This window comes from Lepisosteus oculatus, chromosome 4, assembly GCF_040954835.1.
Source record: "Lepisosteus oculatus isolate fLepOcu1 chromosome 4, fLepOcu1.hap2, whole genome shotgun sequence".
Lineage (NCBI taxonomy): Eukaryota > Metazoa > Chordata > Actinopteri > Semionotiformes > Lepisosteidae > Lepisosteus > Lepisosteus oculatus.
In genome coordinates this window covers 24,496,617-24,519,323 of record NC_090699.1, presented here as the reverse complement: position 1 = coordinate 24,519,323, position 22,707 = coordinate 24,496,617, and the positions used below count along the sequence as shown (strand labels likewise).

At 34.9% G+C, this 22,707-nt stretch overlaps 1 protein-coding gene across 6 annotated transcripts in view; it reads right to left on the bottom strand.

The window, feature by feature from the left end:
- LOC102691875 (cilia- and flagella-associated protein 46) overlaps positions 1-22,199 on the bottom strand; it is a 57,106-nt gene extending 34,907 nt beyond the window's left edge. For 3 of the 6 annotated variants that reach the window (XM_069188973.1, XM_069188975.1, XM_069188974.1), the window contains exons 1-23: positions 22,044-22,199; positions 21,810-21,890; positions 21,607-21,731; positions 18,456-18,587; positions 17,720-17,784; positions 16,144-16,308; positions 15,526-15,649; positions 15,025-15,119; positions 14,574-14,732; positions 12,994-13,093; positions 12,090-12,188; positions 11,587-11,801; positions 8,584-8,812; positions 6,821-6,941; positions 6,166-6,292; positions 5,456-5,580; positions 4,018-4,166; positions 3,429-3,562; positions 3,051-3,263; positions 2,699-2,924; positions 1,886-2,035; positions 1,517-1,624; positions 878-1,059 (exon numbers count right to left, since the gene is read on the bottom strand). In XM_069188973.1, coding sequence (XP_069045074.1) covers positions 878-1,059; positions 1,517-1,624; positions 1,886-2,035; positions 2,699-2,924; positions 3,051-3,263; positions 3,429-3,562; positions 4,018-4,166; positions 5,456-5,580; positions 6,166-6,292; positions 6,821-6,941; positions 8,584-8,812; positions 11,587-11,801; positions 12,090-12,188; positions 12,994-13,093; positions 14,574-14,732; positions 15,025-15,119; positions 15,526-15,649; positions 16,144-16,308; positions 17,720-17,784; positions 18,456-18,587; positions 21,607-21,731; positions 21,810-21,858 — 3,092 coding nt within the window. In that variant the 5' untranslated portion in view covers positions 21,859-21,890; positions 22,044-22,199. Of the gene's footprint in view, positions 1-877; positions 1,060-1,516; positions 1,625-1,885; positions 2,036-2,698; positions 2,925-3,050; positions 3,264-3,428; positions 3,563-4,017; positions 4,167-5,455; positions 5,581-6,165; positions 6,293-6,820; positions 6,942-8,583; positions 8,813-11,586; positions 11,802-12,089; positions 12,189-12,993; positions 13,094-14,573; positions 14,733-15,024; positions 15,120-15,525; positions 15,650-16,143; positions 16,309-17,719; positions 17,785-18,455; positions 18,588-20,066; positions 20,119-21,606; positions 21,732-21,809; positions 21,891-22,043 lie in introns of those variants that run through there. The other 3 variants (XM_069188976.1, XM_069188977.1, XM_069188978.1) reach the window with 3 other exon arrangements.
- Positions 22,200-22,707: the final 508 nt, after the last annotated feature.

Sequence of the window (22,707 nt, the reverse complement as noted above, 5' to 3'; positions counted from 1 at the left end):
TACATGTATCCGAAAGTGCAGTGCTCATAATGGTCACTAGATGTCATATTTATTTCATGCACTGATTTACAATCCTGCACATAATAATAGACAAGGACATGAGGGCAAATTTGAAGCAACCTCAGATAAACAATACAATACCAACACATTTTGTCATTTAACTTGTTAAATTAAAACAATTTTGAAAAGAATGCCTAAACATGTCTTTAAAGTTTCTGTTCTCAGAGTTAAAAATGACCTTTTTTGATCTTTAGAAAATGACCTTTACAAAACATACGCACATAGCACAAAAATGCATTCTCTGCTAAGAAGTCACAAAATATTATTGTTATAGTTTTTTCTTTTTAATTTAGTCATGAAGCCACCTAATCACACTACAATAACAAATGGACTAAACTCTAGCTTTGGTAGCCGCCACAATTTACAATGTTTAAATATTAGTGATCTAAAGCAGAATATGGTGTTTTCTAAAATCTCGTTAGTAAACAGTAATGAGTGACAGTAATACAGTCCTGGTCATAGAATTGATTATTTCTTACTGACATTACATTAACTCACATATAGCAATCTTCAAATTTGTCTAATTTTGGCATTATAACCATATGACAGCATAGCATGTTACGGGTCACGGAGTTAATCCAATATTGTTTTCGTACAGTTATAAGAGATAGTGTATTCTTATTGAAATATGTGGTTTATTAGAATTCTGGCACATGGTATGACATAAATGGCAGGGGAGAAAAGTAAGAGAGTGGTTCAACCATCACTGTTTACATTTTACATTTTTAATTAACTCAAGTCTAAGTCCGAAGATATTGCTGTGAGCATCCAAATACACAGAGCCCACTATACAGATATCATGTAATCCACGACTTACATTTCTTGCTTTTTAGAAGTTACTTTTTTTACAGCTGCAGCTTCCAGCTCTAGTGCCCGCTGGGAGCACATCATCACTAATTCATGATCACGGCACAAGTGAGCAAAGTGTGTTAGCTGCAGCCAAACCTGAAGTTCAACAACTGGATCAGTCCATTTGCACTCTGAGGTCATTTTGGCTAACTGGAAAGGTACAGAGAAAAATATTAATCTCACAAATTCTTTGGTTTTGTTTTAGTCTCCTTAAAACAGCACAATAAAAATACTTCTTTATAAGAAGCCTCCTTTCAGAAATGCTCGTGGACATCACAAACCTTTCATCTTCACTTAAAAAAAATCAACTCCTATTTTTTTTCAGTTTGAAGCTGTCACTTCAGTGTTGGGCAGGCATCCATTAAATTGAGTAATAATGCATTGTGTACTACATTTAAATGTGTGTTTTAAATTAAGTTTAATTTTAAGTCGGTACCAACATTTTGTGCTTATGTTTATGGCTTATGAAATGGCTTATTTGTGTTCCAGAAACATAAAACTCATGTAACAAATATGATTCAACTAGTGTTAAATATTCAAAATCAATGAACATGTAATCGATTTAGTTTGATAGCTACTGTACATATGCCTGATATTGGACACTCACCACAGAAAGAGTAGGAGTAGAAAATTCCATTAACTTGGAGTTATTACATGCATGCATTTCAAGTCCAACGAGCACTTTTGTCATAGCACTCTGACGATCATTCTTACTCTGAAAGTACACAATTATTGGAATAAAACAGAATGCATTTTTTCTTAGTGGGCTGCACAACATATTAAAAGTCTGTTATAGATTTTTACTGATATGTTTTAGTTTTTGAAAACAATATTTCTCAGTGCCATAACTAAAAATTAATCTCATTTGGTTCAATTGATTCATTACAATTGCAATTAAAAGAGGTTAATAATTATACCTTAGCAATTGAACAAAAGCTTTAAAAGTTAAAAATAAGTTTTAGTTTAAAATATGTACCTCATCATCAAAGTCAAGCTTCAGTCCAATTTGTTGCTGGAGAAGCTGCTTCACTCTCACCCAAGTAACAATAATCTGATGTCGTACAGCAATGGGCACCGTATTAGCAGGCACATTGCCAATTGTCAAATGCAGTGCATATTCACAAACCTAAAGCCATAAAAATAAGTGAAGGAGGAAAATATACTCAATTACAAGGTCCTTAAAGAAGAATATTTAAATGAAACAAAAATAAATGTGAATCATAACAAAAGTGATCAGAATATCATTAACCAGGAATCTGATTTACTCTGATACTTGACATGGTTGCTGGATCTATATGGTGTTAGAAACCATAATACAACACCCTACTCTTACTTGTTACCCTTCTAACAATATGTTTCTCAATTAGTATTACTGCTGTATTGAGATATCTACGTAATGACGATAAAAGAAAGAATTTAAAAATGAATTTTAAATGGAAACATATGCATGTGAGGGAATTGATACACACACATTCTAATAAAATTGTCTATCTTGGTCATAAAATGCTTTTCTTATAAACATATTAAGATACCATCCACAGCAAACACCATCAAATCATAATGAACATTTTAAATAAATTAGGTAGGTGGTCAAATAAAGTGCTGTTCAATTTTTCACATATAGTGAGGGCCAATGCATTATATTTCTTTGATAAGTATGTATTATCATTCAGCTTTTGATACACCTCTGCTGCACAGTGTACCTAATCCATTTATCTCATTAACATAGAAAATTATGAACCACGAAATGTTAACTATTTACAACACACTGCATGAAATATTTTTTTACCTCCAATGCTCTTTTTACATCTACTACTCCACTGGGATCCAATAAAAAGCTCTGCACACTGCCTGCCTTTTCAATTCCTTTTACAGCACCTTTCTTGCTCTTATCAGTGGGAGAAGTCTTTTCGAGATCTCGTTTCTCATTACTGGTTTTGGCCGATGTTGGAATCCATGGAAGAATCAGGCCTTGTGCAGCAGTATTGCAGAGCATTACTAGAAGTATGGTCTCCCTATGAAGCAACACACACAATGATAAAAAAAATAAAGAAAAAAGGTATCAATTAAAATACAAAAGATTATCTGAAAAACTGAAATCTCTAAATAACACCCACAAATATCATAGGGGTTATACTCACCCAGAGTGCCCCGTCTGTTTAAGCAAATCTATCAATTTCTGAAATGTATCAACAAGCTCCTTTTGTCGTCCAACTTTTATAAGGTGGCTGTTGTAGTTCCAGATGTAAACAGCAGCATTATAAACAATCCAAGACTCATTTAACTCTGCTCCCATCTCTGCAGCTCGCAAAAAGTTTTCTGTTGCATAAAGTGACAAGTATTGAATCCAGTCTCTGAAACAAATATTTGCAGGCCATGAAACATTGGATGACAATCACAAAATATTAACAGTTTTATGTTAAGTACAATACGCTATTATAGTTAATTGTCAATAAAGTAAACTGCAACATTGTAATTTTTCTTGTGGTTCAACACACTATTCTCATAGAAATACATACCTGTAGATTAGCCATTCTGGATTTTCTTCTGGATTTTTTTTAATGTATCCTGCAGGATGTTTGCTTCTATCTTCTTGTGGAACAGGCTTGGCATTAAGCTGTACGCCTTCTGACATTAATTTGTGAACTGTTGCCTAGAAATTTGTGAAGTGAACTGTAAAAGGAGACTTTAACAAAAGTCTTAGCTATTAAATTAAATTAAAATGTAAGTACTCACTACATTTATTTTAAAGTACAAGTGAAAAGCATATCTTTTATTGAAGGAGGTGGCAGCATATTTGAAAGACCAAAGGAAATCCTAGCACTATGAGGAGGAAAGCACGTTATAGATCTATCAAAAGTTTATCTAATAAAGACTGACATGAAAACATAACATTTACAGTTAATTATTTTCCTATAATTTACTTTTGTAAATTTCTATGGCTACTTTTTTTAGAAAACATATCAAGCTCATCTGACAAAACATACTTGTAGAACTTATTTACAGTATAAAAATATTTTTGAAATGCAAATTACTTTGAAGACATTTAAGCAATATTGCCATGAGTTCAGATTTTGCAGTTCTGTCTCCTATGAATGAAAGTGTTACCTCTGCATTTATGAATCGAATTTCTGCAAGCAGTCTGATCAAATCCCTTTCAGATGTACAACATTGCTTTTGCATTGGTATTGATCCAGTTGATAAACTTCCTTCAGTCTGATTTCTTTGAACTGTACCTTCATCATCTTTCAGTTCACCTTAAGACAAAAATTTACATTAATAATCCCCAGTTACATTTCTGTGTAATAACAAAAATATATACTCCGCTATTTTCTGGTTTATTTACTACTTCTGATAGTACTCTATTCCATGCATATTGGGTAAATAAACATTCTTCAACTATACTTATGGACCACTTCATAACTTCATAAGGTGAAAAGATCACCACAAGACACAGAGAAATTGATTTGCGGAGTACATCTCTTGCATGTATGGTTACATCCCAATGGTTCTACCTTGTACATTTCATCACATTTTGTGTACGCTCGAGCAGCCATTTTTTCTAGAATGCTTAATAACCAGTAACACAAAATACACAGAACAATAGGAATTAAAAGGAACAGCCATAAAATAACAAGACATGTATGGCTAAATTATTAAATATTAAATTATTAAATATTGTTCCGTGTCTTTACTGATGATGTGACTGCTGACCGCAGCTACAGGATGAATTCTAAAGTGTGCTTAGATCAAACCAAATGCCTCAAAACTCATTGGACCTCACCTTGCAGCAGGACAATGACCCCAAACATATTGCTAAAGCAACTATGGAGTTTTTCAGGGCAAAGAAGTGGAATGTTTTTGACTGGCTAAGTCAATCACCTGACCTGAATCCCACTGAGCATGCATTTCACCTACTGCAGACAAGACTGAAAGCAAAAAGCCCTCGAAACAAGCAGGAACCAAAAATGGCTGCATTACAGGCCTGGCAGAGCATCACCAGTGAAGATACCCAGCGTCTGGTGATGTCTATGGGTCGCAGACTTCAGGCAGTCATTGACTGCAAAGTACTAAACATAATTTTATTTAAGATTATGTTATTGTGTCCAATTACCTTTGGTCCCCTGAAATAGAGGGACTATGTATAAAAAGTGATCCCTATATGGTTCATCCAATATAGACTTAAATACTCTTGAATTAAAGCTTAAATTCTGCACTTTAACCTCAGTCATTATTTCATTTCATATCAAATGTGCTGGAGTACAGAGCCAAAACAATAATTGTGTCACTGTCCAAATACTTACAGACTGCACTGTACATTTCTTACATGGAAAGTAATGAAAAAACATAACAAAATAATTTATATATGACTTCTGGCAAATAATCTGAATTCATCTTAAGATAAATATGAGATCCTTCTGACAAAACATCTCCTTAGCCGTATGAGAGGACACACTGTATTCTACAATATTTGTTATCAAAGTTATTCCAGTATCAGATAGGTGATACTAAGAATTTGATTTATTGCACTATTATTAATACTTACAGTTATCTTTTGAGGCTTTCCAACGTCCATCTTCATACATTAGACAAAACCTGCAAGCTGCACGACAAACATCCCAAACCTCCTGTTTTCTTGCTAATTTTGCTAAAGCAGCCCATATCTTCACCCTAAAATAATGATATTTAGTTTAAGGTTCTAAAGAAGTTACATTTGTAATTTTCAAATTTAATTTTTTTTAATTTTAAACAACTGGCCAAACAGTTAAGAAATGTTACTTTTGGTAAGTTTTTCTGAGTTTACTTTATTTAATAATGGAATGTTTATACAATGTGGAATTTCATTAGAAGAAAAAAATATTGATAAATCAGCCCCCAATAACTCACTACTGTATCTAAATACGGAGCAATCCTTTCTTTAATACTTGATGATGAATTAGAACTGATTAGGTGGTATCAAAAACTTAATGCATTATGAACTATAGATTAACACAAATAAATACTAAAAAATACTGAAAGTTTTTATGATCATTACAATACAACTGTAAATTACTTCTTAACAAAATGAAACTAAATATCAATGCATACTTGCATTGGTCAGTGGATACATGCTGTAAAAGAGTCCTTAATCTTATTCACAATGTTCCTGTAGTAGTGTATAACAGGAACTTACATAGTTGAGAAAATATAAAAACCTTAAACCTTTGTTTAAAAAAAGCTTGAATCCAATACATAAATTAAACTAGAAACACAAACCTTTCTTTGTCATTTTTATTTCCAAGTCTTTTTAAGTGTCCGTCTGCCTTCTTTATACAACACATATGATGCTGAGCTTTAGCACACAGTTGGCTTATTGGACAATTTCTGTTGCTAGTTTTTGGAACTGCAGACAAAAAGAATGACAAAAACATTTAAAAAGTTAACTTACCAGTATATTGCATTGTAGGATATTTGAAGTGAGGGAAAATATCTGAACAAACTGAAATTTCCTTAACTTCGATTAGCCAGTTACAAATGAATGGAAAAACCAGTCAAGTTAATTGGTAAGGCAGACCAAACCTCAAAAGTCAACACCCACAGCAGAAAGGAGGACCAAAGACAGAAGCACTTCATCAAGAATGACAATAGTTCAACAGTGCTCTTCTTTTTGTTATTGTATGATCCAGAGTTGTAACTAAGATTTTATAGATTTGGAAGCAGATTTCAACAGGCTGTGTCATGTGTTAGGGTGTCTTGTTTCATCACAACAATTTCCCTTCTAACACTAACAGCTGTCTTCCATTATGCATTTCAGCTTCCAAGATAAGGCTATGTGACAGGACACAGAGTATGTTTTACAAAATACTGTACAAACAATAGTTAAAGATAACATTTACTGAGCTCTTTCACTTTTTGCCATTACCAGAATTACCTTTGGTTTCGTTGTCTCCATCAAGAACAACCTGAAATGCATCAGGAGCCAGAGCTATACCCGAATTTACCAAAAGTGGGCGTTTCTTCCTCACATCATCATTTGGGTTTCCCTTCTTTGCCTAGAAATTGGAAAGAATAATAGTAGTAGAAGCCTACTATATAGTGATTTTAAGGATTTTGTTGTTTTTTTTTACTTTTGAAACTGCTTGTTTCCAAAGACCTGTGCAGTCAAGCACTACACTTCATACTACACATATATCCTGGGACAGATAAGCCACTCAATGTGTGATGTGCTACCCAAGATAACATTTGGACCAACATAGCTATAATTCTTTTTAAAATTGTATTCTCATAGACATTCATCCCTACTAAATTAAAGGTTTCATCAACAACCAAATAAATTCAAAATTAGTACCTGGAACTTTCTTACCATAATTTATGCAAGACAGCATCAGCCATGTTGAGAAATAAGGCCAGTCGTATAAACCAGTTCTTGCACAAAAAATGTTTATTGTATTAAAGCCAATTTTTCTAAGTATAAGTCTTAAATAAACTGAATAAACATACAGTACATTAAAAGGTCTTCCTACATAAAACATGACCACATTTCTTTTCTCCTTCACTGCCAATACAGAGCACATAACACCAACTCCTGCTGTCTAAAAACACATGGTCTGTTAATTGCATATGTGGTACTAATTCTGCTGTGCATGCCATAACATGACACTCTATCACTCTAGCATGTAGTAAGGTTAATGCATGACTGCCATCTTGTTCTTGCAAATAAAATGGCCTCTGTCTTTGGAAATGCTCAATACTGACTGAGTCAAAACATCAAATTTAACAACCAAAATTACTTCTGATTAGCAGGTCCAGGTCAATTTATGAGCAAACATACAGTACAGTGGTGACCAGACAGTAAATTTACTAGCTTAACGGAACCACAAAATGCTCTTGAACAAAAATTGCTTTTAATAAATCAATAAATTACAAATTTAGTAGGTACCATACTAGTAACAATACAATTCATCAGTTCATGTCAAAGTAAGAAATGTCCAGATATTTGTCCTGACTGTCATTTCTTTCCTGAAAATTCAAATATGCAGAAGACTTGCAAGTTGCACCAATACTTCTGGTGCACAAACCTGGTAATCGTGGCCTTGGCAAAATTCAGCCTGTAACAAACAGGTCTTGTACATAAAGAGAGCAAACTTCAAACTCAGCAGGTAACATTGTATTGGCAAGAAAATTATAGTATAGCGAAACAGATGATCACTTGGTTTGCGTACAAATAGAAACCCAGACTGCCGTTTCTTTCTTACTGTATATTACTATTATTGTTCAACCCTTGTTACGTCCATATTGCTTTTATTTTAGTTGTGACACATGGACTTAGAAAGACTTCAAAACTGTATTCAGATGTTCCAGTTTCATTTAAAATGTGCTAGAATTTAATTACAAATAAATCAGCATTATAGGCCAATAAAACAGATTTATTCATATATTTGGTAAAATAATATAACAATCTACAGGATATTTGGTATTTTATTTGAATTATAAATAATATATTTTTAATCCTTCAATTATTAAATAATGTTAATCACAAAGAACAGGGAATTTAAACAGGGCAAGAGATGAAAAATATTAATGTGATTACAGATTTTAAGCAGGTTTGGGACATTTCTGAGAAAATAAATATCCTCTTCACAACCCCATCAGATAAATATTTTATACCTATACCTTTAGGTGCCTGTAACAAACCTGCTCTATGAACAGTGCTGCCTGGTCTTCATTTCTTTCAGGAGTCTCATACAACATCTTACGCAACTGAAGTGGGTGAAGTGCTGAGTGAAGACGATCATGATATATTCCTTTTTCATCCAAACGTAACGCTTTCTGAATATGCTCTACAGCAGTCTCTATTCGATCTTCACCTTCTTCTATGAGACTTAACTCTGTATGGACTTGACATCGCAACTGAAACAAAAGGCTAAAAAAAGACACTTAGGAAGTTTCTTTCTATTAAATAGGACAATAAAACATTTCTATTATTACAGGTGGGTAGCTGCGTCAGCATGCGTAGGCTGCAAAGGAACAAGTAATAGGTTTATTCCATGCTGAAAAAAAGAAAGAGAACACAACGTTTCGGCCGTGGAGCCTTCTTCAGGTGTGAGAGAGACAGGGCAGTAGGTCAAGGTAAAGTAGCGGGAGAACAAAGGTTGGGAGGGAGGAGGAGTGAGAGCTGGGAGCAGGGGACAGAAAGAGAGGCCAATCAAGAGGTGTGAAGTCAGAATGGGTGCAGAGAGGTGTGAAATGAAACTTCCAATGAATGGAGAAAATTTAAAAGAACAGTAGTCTGTCGTTAAGAGAAGGGAGAATGTGTGATCCTAGCTACAGAATAACTTTAGTTTAGGTGGTCTTTCTGATGTATGAGTTCGGAAAACCGTCTTTAAAAACACAGGCGGAGAGATTAGAGTGGTCGTGGCCGTCAAAAGTGAAATGAGAAACAATGGGCTTGGAGAGATCTTTAATCTTCACAGCCCTGACGTGTTCTCTGAAGCGGTCTCCGAGTCTCCTTCCTGTTTCTCCAATGTAGATGGCTGGGCATTTACTGCAAGAGATACAGTAAATAAGGTTGCTGGAGGTACAAGATGCTGTCTGGGTGATCCGGAATTGTCCTGAGGGGCCTTGAATGAGTGTGGTGGTGGCTGTGTACTTGCAGGTGATACAGCTAGCTCTGTTGCAAGGGAAAGTGCCTGGTGTAGATGGTTGTTGAGGGCGGTCAAGGGAGCTGTGAACAAGGACGTTACGCAGATTAGGTGGTCGGCGATATGAGATGATAAGGCAATCAGAAAAGAGGGCCCCAATGGAGGGATCATCCTGTAGGATGGAAAAGTTGTGGTTAATGGTCCTGGGGATAGGAAGTGTGTTAGGGTGGTAAGGAAGCACCAAAGGAATGCGGTTGATGGTTCGGGGGTGTTTTTCGCTCGGGCAAGGGCCATACTTTGATGTATGAGGGAAGATCTTCTTGATCTGCACAGCACATACAGCCATCAAGCACACGCTGGACAAATGCACAGTGCTTGATCCACCCACCCACACCCTGGTACGCCTTGCAGAATTGGTCCTCACACTGAACGCATTCTCTTTCAATAATCTTTTTTACCATAAGGTCAGTGGAGTTGCCATGGGCACCAGAATGGGACCCAGCTATGCCAATATTTTTGTCAGCTGGGTAGAAGAACGCTTCTTCGCTTCCTACACTAGCTATGTCCCTGACCTCTACAAACGATATATTGATGCCTGGGTCGGTGCCACCACATGCTCCAATGATCAGCTTGAGTTATTCCTGCACCATTTCACCAACTTCCACCCATCCCTCAAATATACGCTTAACATATCTTCCACTACTCTTCCGTTTCTAGACATCAACTTCTCTATCAACTACCCCCGACTATCCACTTCAGTTTATTACAAACCCACGGATTCACACAGCTACCTCCTGTACAGCTCATTTCACACCAACCACACTAAAAACTCTCCTCCTTTTTCACAGTTCCTTAGGCTCGACGATTATGCAGCGACGACATCGATTTCGAGAACCAAGCCCTCGAAATGTACTCCTTTTTTATCAACAGAGGATACCCCAGCAGTGTGATTGACAGGGCCCTTGCCTGAGCCAAAAACACCCCCCGGACCATCAACCCGATCAGGAACTCCCGCCGTAACAACCAAATTCCTTTGGTGCTTCCTTACCACCTTAACACACTTCCTATCCCCAGGACCATTAACCACAACTTTTCCATCCTACAGGATGATCCCTCCATTGGGGCCCTCTTGTCTAATCGCCCTATCATCTCATATCGCCGACCACCTAATCTGCGTAACCTCCTTGTTCACAGCTCCCATGAGCGCCCTCAACAACCATCCACACCAGGCACTTTCCCTTGCAACAAAGCTCGCTGTATCACCTGCAAGTACACAGCCACCACCACACTCATTCAAGGCCCCTCAGGACAATTCCGGATCACCCAGACAGCATCTTGTACCTCCAGCAACCTTATTTACTGTATCTCTTGCAGTAAATGCCCAGCCATCTACATTGGAGAAACAGGAAGGAGACTCGGAGACCGCTTCAGAGAACAGGTCAGGGCTGTGAAGATTAAAGATCTCTCCAAGCCCATTGTTTCTCATTTCACCTTTGACGGCCACGACCACTCTAATCTCTCCGCCTGTGTTTTTAAAGACGGTTTTCCGAACTCATACATCAGAAAGACCACCGAAACTAAAATTATTCTGCAGCTAGGATCACACATTCTCCCTTCTCTTAACAGACTACTGTTCTTTTAAATTTTCTCCATTCATTGGAAGTTTCATTTCACACCTCTTTGCAGCCATTCTGACTTCACACCTCTTGATTGGCCTCTCTTTCTGTCCCCTGCTCCTGGCTCTCACTCCTCCTCCCTCCCAACCTTTGTTCTCCCGCTACTTTATCTTTACCTACTGCCCTGTCTCTCTCACACCTGAAGAAGGCTCCATGGCCGAAACGTTGTGTTCTCTTTCTTCTTTTATTCAGCATGGAATAAACCTATTACTTGTTCCTTTGCATTTCTATTATTAGACTGTTTGCATAACAGAGAAATGGTGGCAAAATAATATTTTACAACTATTTGTGCAACCTCATTTAAGTGTAACCAAAATAACTCAAACTGTTATTACCATGCTCTTAAATGTTCCACATTATTTAAAAAAAAAATGGTTTACCTATTTGTCTTTTCCAAGACCTCAGCCACACGAGTAAGCTGATTTCTAATGTTCTTTCTTAAGTTGGGCTGGAGAAGAGGCAGACATAGGTTCCACTGTGTCGCACACACAACTTGAATTACATTTATGTCTCCCTCTCTTACAGCATTCTGTAGAGTTTGATCTAATTTCTTGATCATTTTTAAATGTGTCTGTAAAAAAAATGCACAGAAAGACTGCAGAATTAATGATGATTGCAGATAAGTCCCTAGAGTAATCTGAATCTTGATCCTACATAAATGCACTCAGAGGGCAGTAAATCTGCCTAAAATCCCCAAGAAATGACTAGATAAAAATAATTCTTATTTTTTATGGCTTTTTATGGAAACCTGCTGAATCAGAATCTGAATATTTCACTATCCTCACAGATTTAAAATACAAAACATAAAACCTTATGCTTTTTTCACTGGATGTTTGTCAAATTCAAAATTAAGTTTGAAGAAAAACAAATGTTAAGGAAATACCTCTACAGCACTTCTAGAATATTCTTCAATTTTTGTTCCTTGGTTTTGCAGCTCAAGTTCACAATTCAAGCATTCTATCTCTATAAGAACTCCAATATCCTAAAAAAATATAAAAAAGACAAAAATAGCAAAGATAAAATATTGTACAAAGTAAATCCAGCATATACAGTGACAGGAAAAAACATTTTTATATAACATGCTGAATATTCAACATCAGTAACCAATTATACTATTGAAATAATAGTTTAAACTATTAATAACTACTGTTTGCCTGCCAATTTCTTCAGAAAGTTTTCTATGATTGATTTCACAGATCTTGTTTTACCCACAATGAATACCCTCAAATGTCTGTAGTTGAGACAAGACAGACAGGTGCGTATTTATGTTATAGAAAACTAATAAAATACAGTTATCACAAAATATACAACAGATCCTCAAGAATGTTAAATCATGAGTTCTGTACATATACAAAATGATTCCTTTACAACAGAAAGTTGGTTACAGTTCTTTAACTCCTGACTTGAAAATCGTGTAATACTCAAAACAGCTTGAGATCATTATCTTCTTAAAATTCGTCCTCACCTTCTTCTTTCCACCAACAAGTTCCATGTATACTTTTATCAACAAGTATAATTTTGACCAACATACACTAATAAATATGATTACTTGTTAATTCCCTGCTCCTACTTTAAATGAATTCTAAAGGAGGTACTTTAACTTTCAAGCATTACCACTTCAGGATATTGTGGTTTAATTGCCAATGGAAAACAAACCAAAACATCAGAGCAATGGTGTGTCAAACTATACTTACTATGTTGATAAAGAGCAGATATATAAGCAAATAATGACTCATAGTTCTGTCATAAACTGGGGTAATGATAAACAAAAAGAAATGAGCACTTACTGAAAGTCCAACTCGCTTCAGTTCTTTTAAACATTCAGCAGCAATTTGAGGGCATCTTAATTCTAATGAAAGGCGAGTTAATTCCTTAAGCAGTGAAATCCTACAAATTCCCCAAAAAATGAAAGATTTTATGTTATTGTAAGTGGAGAACACATGGAGATGTTCTTTTTATAATCTCAATATTACAAATGGATCAAATACAGTACACTAACAAATCGCATATCAAACTCAAATTTAATTTTTTAGAAATGGAGCTGGAATACAGCACTTTCAATAAAAAAATAGAAAACCTATCATATTATATGTAATTTACTCCTTTGTAGGAACACAGATATCATCATCAAAGAGAAGTACAACTGACCTAAACAAATAACGTACTGTACAAATCCAAAGTGGCACAGTTTAAGTAAAACAAATTCACAGGATGTACACTGAATTCTCTAAATTATCGGATTAAATAGTCAATTTTAACAACATATGAACTATTTTACCAAAATGTATGGTAAACGGTTTGTGCCGTTGAAAGAAGTGTTTGTTCTGCTTTCGTTTCCGAGATATAGCGCCTTTCTGTTTTTGGGGTGTGGCGTCACTCAGCCCCCCTACAACATCGTAGGGAAACTGGACCGATCTCAATTGTAAGTGCTGCATTTGTGCCGTTGAAAGTAACTTCCCAGCTGCTTTCATTCCTTAGATATAACGTCTTCTTTTTTAGGGGGTGACGTCACTCAGCCCCCATACAAAGTCGTAGGGAAACCAGACTGGCCTCAATTATTAGTGCTGCATTTAATCAGTTTCACATTGTCGTCTTCTTAAATAAACATAGGCATCCAGGGGCATGTGACATTGCTCTTTTTTATGCAAAGCACATTCGCCAACATGAAAAGGAACCAGGACTTCAGGACTTTTGTTTTTTAAAGGGGCACTATATACAAAGTTTACACAGTTAATAACACATCCAAGAAACAAGGGTCTACCACCATCTCACACATGCAGACCATGGCAATATTGGAAAATATTTTTATTTTCACCGAACAGAAGTGAACATATATCTAGGTTCTTTGAAAAAACGGCACAAATGCAGCACTAACGATTGAGACCAGTCTGGTACCCCTACGACGTTGTGGGGGGGGGGCTGAGTGATGTCACCCCCTGAAAAGAAGATGTTATATCTATGGACCAGACCAAGTTACTCTCAACGGCACAAATACAGCACTAACAAATGAGACCGATCCGGTTCCCCTACGACATTGTAGGGGGGCTGAGTGATGTCACGACCCCGAAAAACAAGGCGCTATATCTCGGAAACGAAAGCAGTACAAACGCTGCTTTCAATGGCACAGGCCGGCACAAACGTAACACTAACGAATGAGGTGGGTTTCATCATTTGTGCTGTCTGTAGGGGGACCAACTTCACGGAGCTCATGTCAGGGAGTATTTTTTGAATATGGATTTTACAGAAATAAAATACTTTTTCATTACAGATTGCCTATTTTCTGTTAGGGCAGAAATTAAAGCAACCTCACTATTCTGTATAGTGCTTTTTGCCCATAAGGTTCTCATTTCAGATAATATATACATACCTTTCTGACACCGGGATCTGAGAAACACTCTCTGTCAGCTTAGAAGCAGAACCTTGGAATGGACTTAGTGAGCGTCCTAATTCAGACTGCACCAGAAGAAGGTAAATGTTTTTCAGTTGTGCTGCGCTGTCTTTTACTGATTCATTGGTCTCCAGTTGACTAAATGGAGAATAATACATATGTTAATACTTATATACTTATGTTAATATTTCATTTACATAAATAAGACATTGTGGAAAAAGAGAGGAAGAGGTAAGTTGTATCTTGACAATAAATAATAATGGGTGTCTCATAAAAGTAAAAAATACCAGTGTACATATTATTGTAAGCACTTAATAACAAATCAAAAAACATTTCTTGACAGAACCCTCTATAAATGAAGACACTCTCATTACTTACAAAATCTGGTGAAATGTTAGAATGTTACAGGTAATATTTCCAAATAACTTACGATTTTATTTTCTGCATTTTATAAATAACTGCTAAACCAAGATTAGCTTTGGCTTTCTTGGCTGCTTTGGCAAGATCCATTAGTTTGTGGCGTACCTGAAAAAAATGTAGATAATATCCTCTTATTAATAGATTTTACACTAACTATATTACAAAATAAAATAATAGATCTCTCATTTCAAATCAAAGTGATGGAAGACAAGTTAATTCTATGATTAATGTGATGTCTTACATAAATTATTGCTTAATTATGCATTACACCAAACGGAAATAACGCTTAATTATGGATGAGAATTTTAAATACACTATGCAGTAGTAAAATTGTCAAAACCAATAAAAAAGTTTTAAAAAAGTCATTACTTAATAAGCAGTCTCATAGCTTAAAAACAAACCATGAAATGTATATTTAAAATCTTTAATCATCCCTGAAAGTCTACATTCATCTTCTTACCAAACACTGTTCACGAAGTATTCAACTATTTTACAGACAAAAAACAGTTACCTGAAGGGAAAAGATCTTTGGGTAGAGATCTGGAGCATTTGCTTCAATGAATTCTGATGTAACTTTAGCAAAACTGGCAGCTTCTTTAATTTTTCTTGCATCTAAAAAGGACTCCACTAGCTCTCTGTTAATGGGAAAACAGGAATTTTATTTTTGAGTAACCTGACACTAAACGTTGAAATTATTTTTTATTATATTTATTTTCTGTATTAATATTATATATTTATTAATTTTCTGTGTAATGTATTTTATATTTGCATTCTTGGCCTGTGATTGAACTTTTTTGTGCACCTCTTAGTGAACTTGATCATCTTTATGCAGTTTTTGCACATACTGTATATGTCAACATACACAGTATATCTTTCAGAGGTATTTTCTTGGTGTTTTTGGATTGTATTCTGAATATAGCCTATTAACTGCAATAACAAACTGAGACTGGAAAAGTAAAATTTCCAGGTTCATATTTGTAAAATGTCACATCAAATTACATTTGATGCAAGAAATCAACATCTAATTAATTGAGCTTGCAAATTGTTTACCTTTTTGAAGTGCAAAACCAAACTAACTCACAAATAATCAGGCCTTGGTAATTTAATGTGAAACCAACTGAAAACTCACAACATTAGCTGTGCCCTCCAACTGTAATCTGACTCTCCGATTTCCTCCAGAGATTTGCAGACCTGAGTTAAAGTGGGTATTAAAAATTGACGAAATCCAGGTCTGAGGAATGGTCTGACCATTTGCCAGTAAAGCACAGATGCATTGAAAATCACAAAGTAGTACCTGTGAAGGAAAAATTTAAATATATACAAATGTCACATTTATTCTTAGTGGGACAATAAAACATTTTGAAGATGGTTTGAGAGGAGTCACAAGTGAGTAAATTTGCTCTTTTACAAAACTGGGTCTGGATTATATTATTAGATAATTAAAACTTACAAAATGCTTTTGTGTTCCATCCTAAAATGACCTTTATAATAAATACAATAACAATTTACAAAATTCTATTAACTTTTGTATCTTTTTGCAAATCAAAAACTTGTTTTTCATGACCAACAACAACAAAAAACTTCAAAATAAAAACCAAATTAATATATGTTATTTATGTAAATCAGTTCTTTTTTAGCCACTACTATTATTTTAAAAAAGGGCAAAAACATAGATATTAAAAAACAGTATTTGAAAACCAGAAATCACTAAAAGCAATTTCACTCATGATAGAAACAGTTTCAAAATGAAAATTCACATTTTCACATTTATTGTGCAATTAAGAAAGATAATATGGTCTTACTCTAATCATTTTAATTTATTTGACTCTATATCAACTGTAAAAGTTTCCCTAATTAAATATTTAAGTAGACAAAGAAACAATTGGTCAATGGGGTCATATTAATACATTATACCTCTGACATTTTATTGTAGGAAAAAGGTTTAGAGGCCATATCTAGTATCTAAATATTGAATATTAAACTTTGTTCTACTGCCTTCTCTTAATTCAATTGCATTAAAGTAATGCAGCCCTCATTAATTATCTAAAATATATAGATTTGGACAGGGCTGGAATTTACTACCTGCATTTGATACTTGTAACAGTTATGCTCAGATAAACATCTCAGAAACTCAGGTGTTAAAGAAAGTTGAGCAGTCTATAATGACCACTTTTCTCTTTAATACACATCAATAGCAACAGTATATTCAGAATAATTAAATAAATAACTAAATAATATTATTAATAAGGATTCTAGATTCTAGGAAATGTCTTCCTTCAGAATAAACACTAAAATAATTAACCATTATCATTAAAGTTGATTAAAGACTATTGGCCTCAAGTGTTGTCTCCTGACCATTAGTTAATAATGAACATCTTGAAGGTTTGTGCAATAATGTCCACCATGGACATGCAAACTTCATAACTTTGAAGTCCTACAATATAGCTACACTTTTATAAATATTTTAAGCAGTTGCCTTTGATTGGTTAGTTCTGCTAAATATTTCTGGATAATAATAACAGTTTACATTTCTTACTGGCATAGTTATGTTTATATTACTGCATACATACAAATTCTGATTGAATAATACTAGTAAATACAAAAATATATATTTTCTGAAGTTAAAACAATTTGACCATAATTCACTTTTAAGCAGAAAAAGATAACAGAGAAAGATAACTCAGATTTCTGCTTAAATAGCATACCTTGGCTGTTCTTTTGAAATCTCAATTGCTTTAAGGAAATACACAGCTGCCTTTTCCAGTTCTTCCTAAAATCAGCAGAAAATTTGATAAAATTAAACATGAAAGCAGCATTTTTATAACCAAAACAAAGTTTTTTTAACTATCCAATTTGACAAGAAAAAATGTTAAACACTAGAGAACGTCAAATAGGTATTCAATGATTCCAAAGTAATATGAAACTGCATATCATTTGCATCCCCGTAATAAAATCCCTATGCTCCAGACAAAAAAAGGGAAGTCTAAGAACCATTTACTGTAAATTACAGGAGAAATGATCTCAATAGAAAAAGCTTACCCTAAATAATAATGATGATGGATTTTATACCTTGTCACCTTTGCACAATATTGTGTTTAAGGGTGGAGTTTTGATATTTGTTTGTAATTATTCAATTAGGCAAATGTTAGTACTGTACATTTATTTTGTGGATTACAATTTATAGTTAAAAATATTGTTAAATTGCTTGCATCCCCTGTGCTACTGTTTGTATTGTCTCATAAACAATATATGATATACATGTCGTAGAAACACTACTTAGCAGAAACAAACTGCCAGAGGAAAAAGTAAGCTTTTAAAAATTAACTCAAGATATAAAGGAATAGATGGAGATTGAAATGTACATAGTTATTTTAAATGAATTTCTTCAACTTCAACTGAAGGTTGAAAAATATTTAATAAAATTAAGAAAAGTACTCTTACCACGTTTCCAAAAGTTTCTGGAGCAAACAGCTGGCCTTGGCACAAATAAGCTCTGCCAAGAAATTGACTTTTTGGAGGTTGTCCCTTAAAGTACATCTTTAGGCAGTCCTTACTGATCTCCTTATTGCCCAACTTGGGAAAAAAACATTTAATTTGAGAAATGATTAATCACATTAATCGTATTTAGATAATATAAAAAAATCCAACTTCTAAGTAGAAATGTAAAAAAAAAAATTAACTGTTAAAACTAAGTCCTGAAAGTTAAATATTAAAATTACATTTACTGATAAGTGCATTAATTTATTATTTATTTATCTTTGTTTTGCACCCTGCAGGTTTATAGGTCATTAAAACTTCAGAACACAAATACTTTGCAATACTCATAAGGCTACACTTACCAAATTTTCCCAAGGGTGTTAGAGACTACAGAATATTTATTTATGATTATATTCAAGATTATGTTTAATAACACTTATGGCTCAACCCTTCCCACTTCACCCTTAACCAAAAAACAATTGTCCCAAAAATCTATTTTCTTAAGGTGCACTAGACCTTGCCAGATTTCATTCAGTTGGATTCAGGGAGTTACGGGAATTACATTTTGTAATGTCAACTTTGATAATTTGCTTATTGTTTTCAGATATCAGGTTAAAACACAATATGCAGAAAATCACATTCAGCAGTTTTCTTTTTTCTTACATTTAGAATTGCCAAATATTTTGGGTATGTCCACCATATTTTGGAATGACCAGTTCTGTGTTTTTCATATCTTGGCGCACAGTTACAAACCCATTAACACGGGAGAGGAGAACGGCAAAGTGTAGGCAAACACTTCCAATGTGTCCACCTTCAAGCCCCTCACCTTTTTTCAGCACATCGCAGACAGCAGGTACTGTATGTCCAGATTGGCAACACTGAAAACTTGAAAGCACTTTGGAAGCCGCTGCAGGCACGGTGTTAACCCAGAGCTGAGAGAGCCTGACTATTCCCTATTACCTACACTCAGCAACGCAGAGATGTTTGCTGCTGCTTAGGTATTAGTGACATGACCCAGGTTCTAACCTGTACAATGCATTCAGATAGGATCTGCTCTACGCTTCAGGCGTCATATTGACAGATTGTCAGAAAGCCTCACTTCCTGGGTATATATAATCACAGATAATAATCCAGTGATACTGATTGGTTAGGTGAAATATCCAATAGGTCACTCCCCAAAGACAATTACAGTATAAAATGTACATTTATAGATACAGTGATATGGGTCTGACACAATGTAGACAGCTAATGTTTAACATATGTAGAGCTGGTTTTAAAAAACGAACATTTATTTATCACATTAAGGGTTGCTTTCTATTTGTGATAATATTTCTACAATAGACCACCTGCTGCTAACCTAACACCTGTTTCATTATAAAAATTAGATGTTATATTTTGAGAAAGCAGTATGTCATCATGTCTATCATCTATGTATGAAAGCCACAGCTTGGAAAGAAATGACCAAGATCTAAAAAATGTTACTCTTCTAATTAGAAACCCACTGACCCACTGTCACTTTTTTAGTTCCAAATGTCTAATTGGTAGTATTAATGTGATAAAAAATATTTTCCTGACCTTGCAGTGTTTATTATTTTTCTACCTTAGCATATCCTCTGATCCAAGATGACCTAAAATATACAATACTGCTTAAAGCAAACAAAAAAATCATTCAAATACTGAAACTGTACATAATTGTGGTATGTTTTTATTATCCTTACATTGCAAACTCTTTATCAATTTGTAATGATTAATTAATGCTGACTATTGAGACTGGCATCAGTATAAAATGAAGTGCTCGAATTTGATCTCTTGAAAGCTTTTTCCTGGTTTAAATAATGTCAATATTCAAGTTAACTCAATTGATTTTATTGCTTTCTACGATGGACTTTTTGATTCTATCCAAAAACCACTGAATATTACGGTAAATAATTTACCAACAGCTTTTACAAATCATTATACTGTAGCTTTGTTGTGGCATCTGTAGCTATTATGTAGCTTTGTCCTGTAGTTTCAATATGCCTTCCCTGAAAATGGGAAATGATCCATGTTAATACTATGGTCAGAGCAGTAAAGCACAGTGAATGTATGCTGAAAACAGAGGAAAACACCATAAAATATTCCAAGGCTGAAGGGAATGTCCTAAACAAGGGATCTCAAACTCAATTCCTGGAGGGCCTAGAGTTAGAGTCAGTCATTTATTTAACTGCATAAATGTAAAACTTCTAACCAGGCTTCAAGGTGATTTATACTCAACTCCATCTTTTTGTAATCAATTGGGAAAGATCATAAGAAATATACTGTATGTGTATAATTTAGAAAATGTTTCAGGTGGGTAGCTGTGCCAGCATGTGTAGGCTGTAAAGGAACAAGTAATAGGTTTATTCCATGCTGAAAAGAGAAGAAAGAAAACACAACATTTTGGCCGTGGAGCCTTCTTCAGGTGTGAATTTAAAAAATAATTAGGATAATTGTTTAATTGACTACTAATGTTGGAACAAAAGCCAGAAGGCCTTCCAAGACCTGAGTTTTAGACCACTGATCCCTGCCCTACAGTTGTTTAGTCTTGAACAGAGAAGACAATATGGGGACCTAATACAAGTATTCAGAATTCTTAAGGACACTTTGCCTCAACCCAGTTGACTTTCCAAAATAAAACATGGAATACACTAGAAAAAAAGTGAAACACAAACCAGAGGACAGAAGTAGAAATTATTTGGAAGTTAATTTCAAACTAAGGACAGGACATACTTATTTACACTTTTTAAAGGGTGGGAGGAGTATGGAACAAACCATTCAGCCATACTGCTGAAGCTGATACCCTGGTGCTCACAAACAGCTGGGATCAAATAGCTCCTAACTACCAAATGGAGCAGACTGGATAAAAGGCCTCCCCACATTTATTCCATGGTGAAAAGTGTAAAACTTAACGACACACTTAAAGTGAGTCTCCATTAAAGTTGTTAAACTTTCTTTTGTAATGTACCCGATGCTGCTCTTTTTCTGTGGCCTGTTTCAATCAGTGCACAAAATCAGAAAACTGGAAGAATTCAATACCAGGATTTGTTAGTTTGAATCTGTTGATAGGTATTACAGAATAAGGATTTGGATTTTGTACCTGGAGCGCTTGCTCTGCACAAAGAACATTTAATTCGGGACTGAAGCTCCCAGTCGTATCCGATGCTGTTCTTTCTTCCGTAGCTGCTTTGATCAAATGATACGCATTCTTCAAAGCCTCGACGTCTATAGGAGAGAGAGTTAATCAAAAATGCATTCACATAAAATTAGCTAATAAACACTTGAGACAGCTAGAGCGCATACCCTGTTCAGATTCGGCTTTTGCCAATAACTGACGAATGCTGAAATCCATTGTCTTCCACAAGTGCCAACGCTTTGGAAAATCTAATAAAAGAAAACTCAAACCGTAAAGCCTCGTGACATATTTAAATAAATGAAAACGTTATTGTTACATGACTTTTCCTTGTCTAAAGCAGTTAGAAAGACGGTACGAACGACAAACTACTCTTAATACTTTGTATTACACTAATAACTTACCAAGAAATGTTTAGAACAGACGTTTCAAGACTCCAATCACAAAAATAAATTAAACCATAATTACATATTTTTAATTATTTATATAACCTTTTTGTTCCTTTTTATGGACTTTCGTTTGCTAAATCCAGGCGTACTACTTTAACTTTTTGTTGCAGGGTTAGGTATCTTAGCAACCGAACGCTCTTGAAAACGACGGTAAGGAAAGGAGGACAAAATGCCCTGTAGTAGCGTGAAGCCAGCTATATTAAGCGATGCTAGTTTGGCAGCATCTTTCAAAATAAAAGTCTCCTAAAACCTGCCTCAAAAAAAAAAATCCTGGAGAAGGTAGTCACATTTATAGTACAACAATTTGTACATCCTCAAAACTAGATGGAATGTGATAAAGCGACCCACGGGTAAAAAGAAATAGCCGTTCTCCATTAATTTTTTGCTCTCTTGCAATCTTTTGGGTGTTTTTATATCACTTTCTCCTTGCAAATTGACACAGTGCTGTGCACTGCTAGACAGGAAAAACATATGGTGTAAGTGCCATGGGGTGATAATCATTGAGACAGGACACAGTAGTCTTCTTCAGCTCTGATATAATCTTGGTGGTCTTGAAACATACAGGAATAACTGCCTTGGCACAGGGAGATATTAAAATGTCTGTAAAAAATTTCAGCAA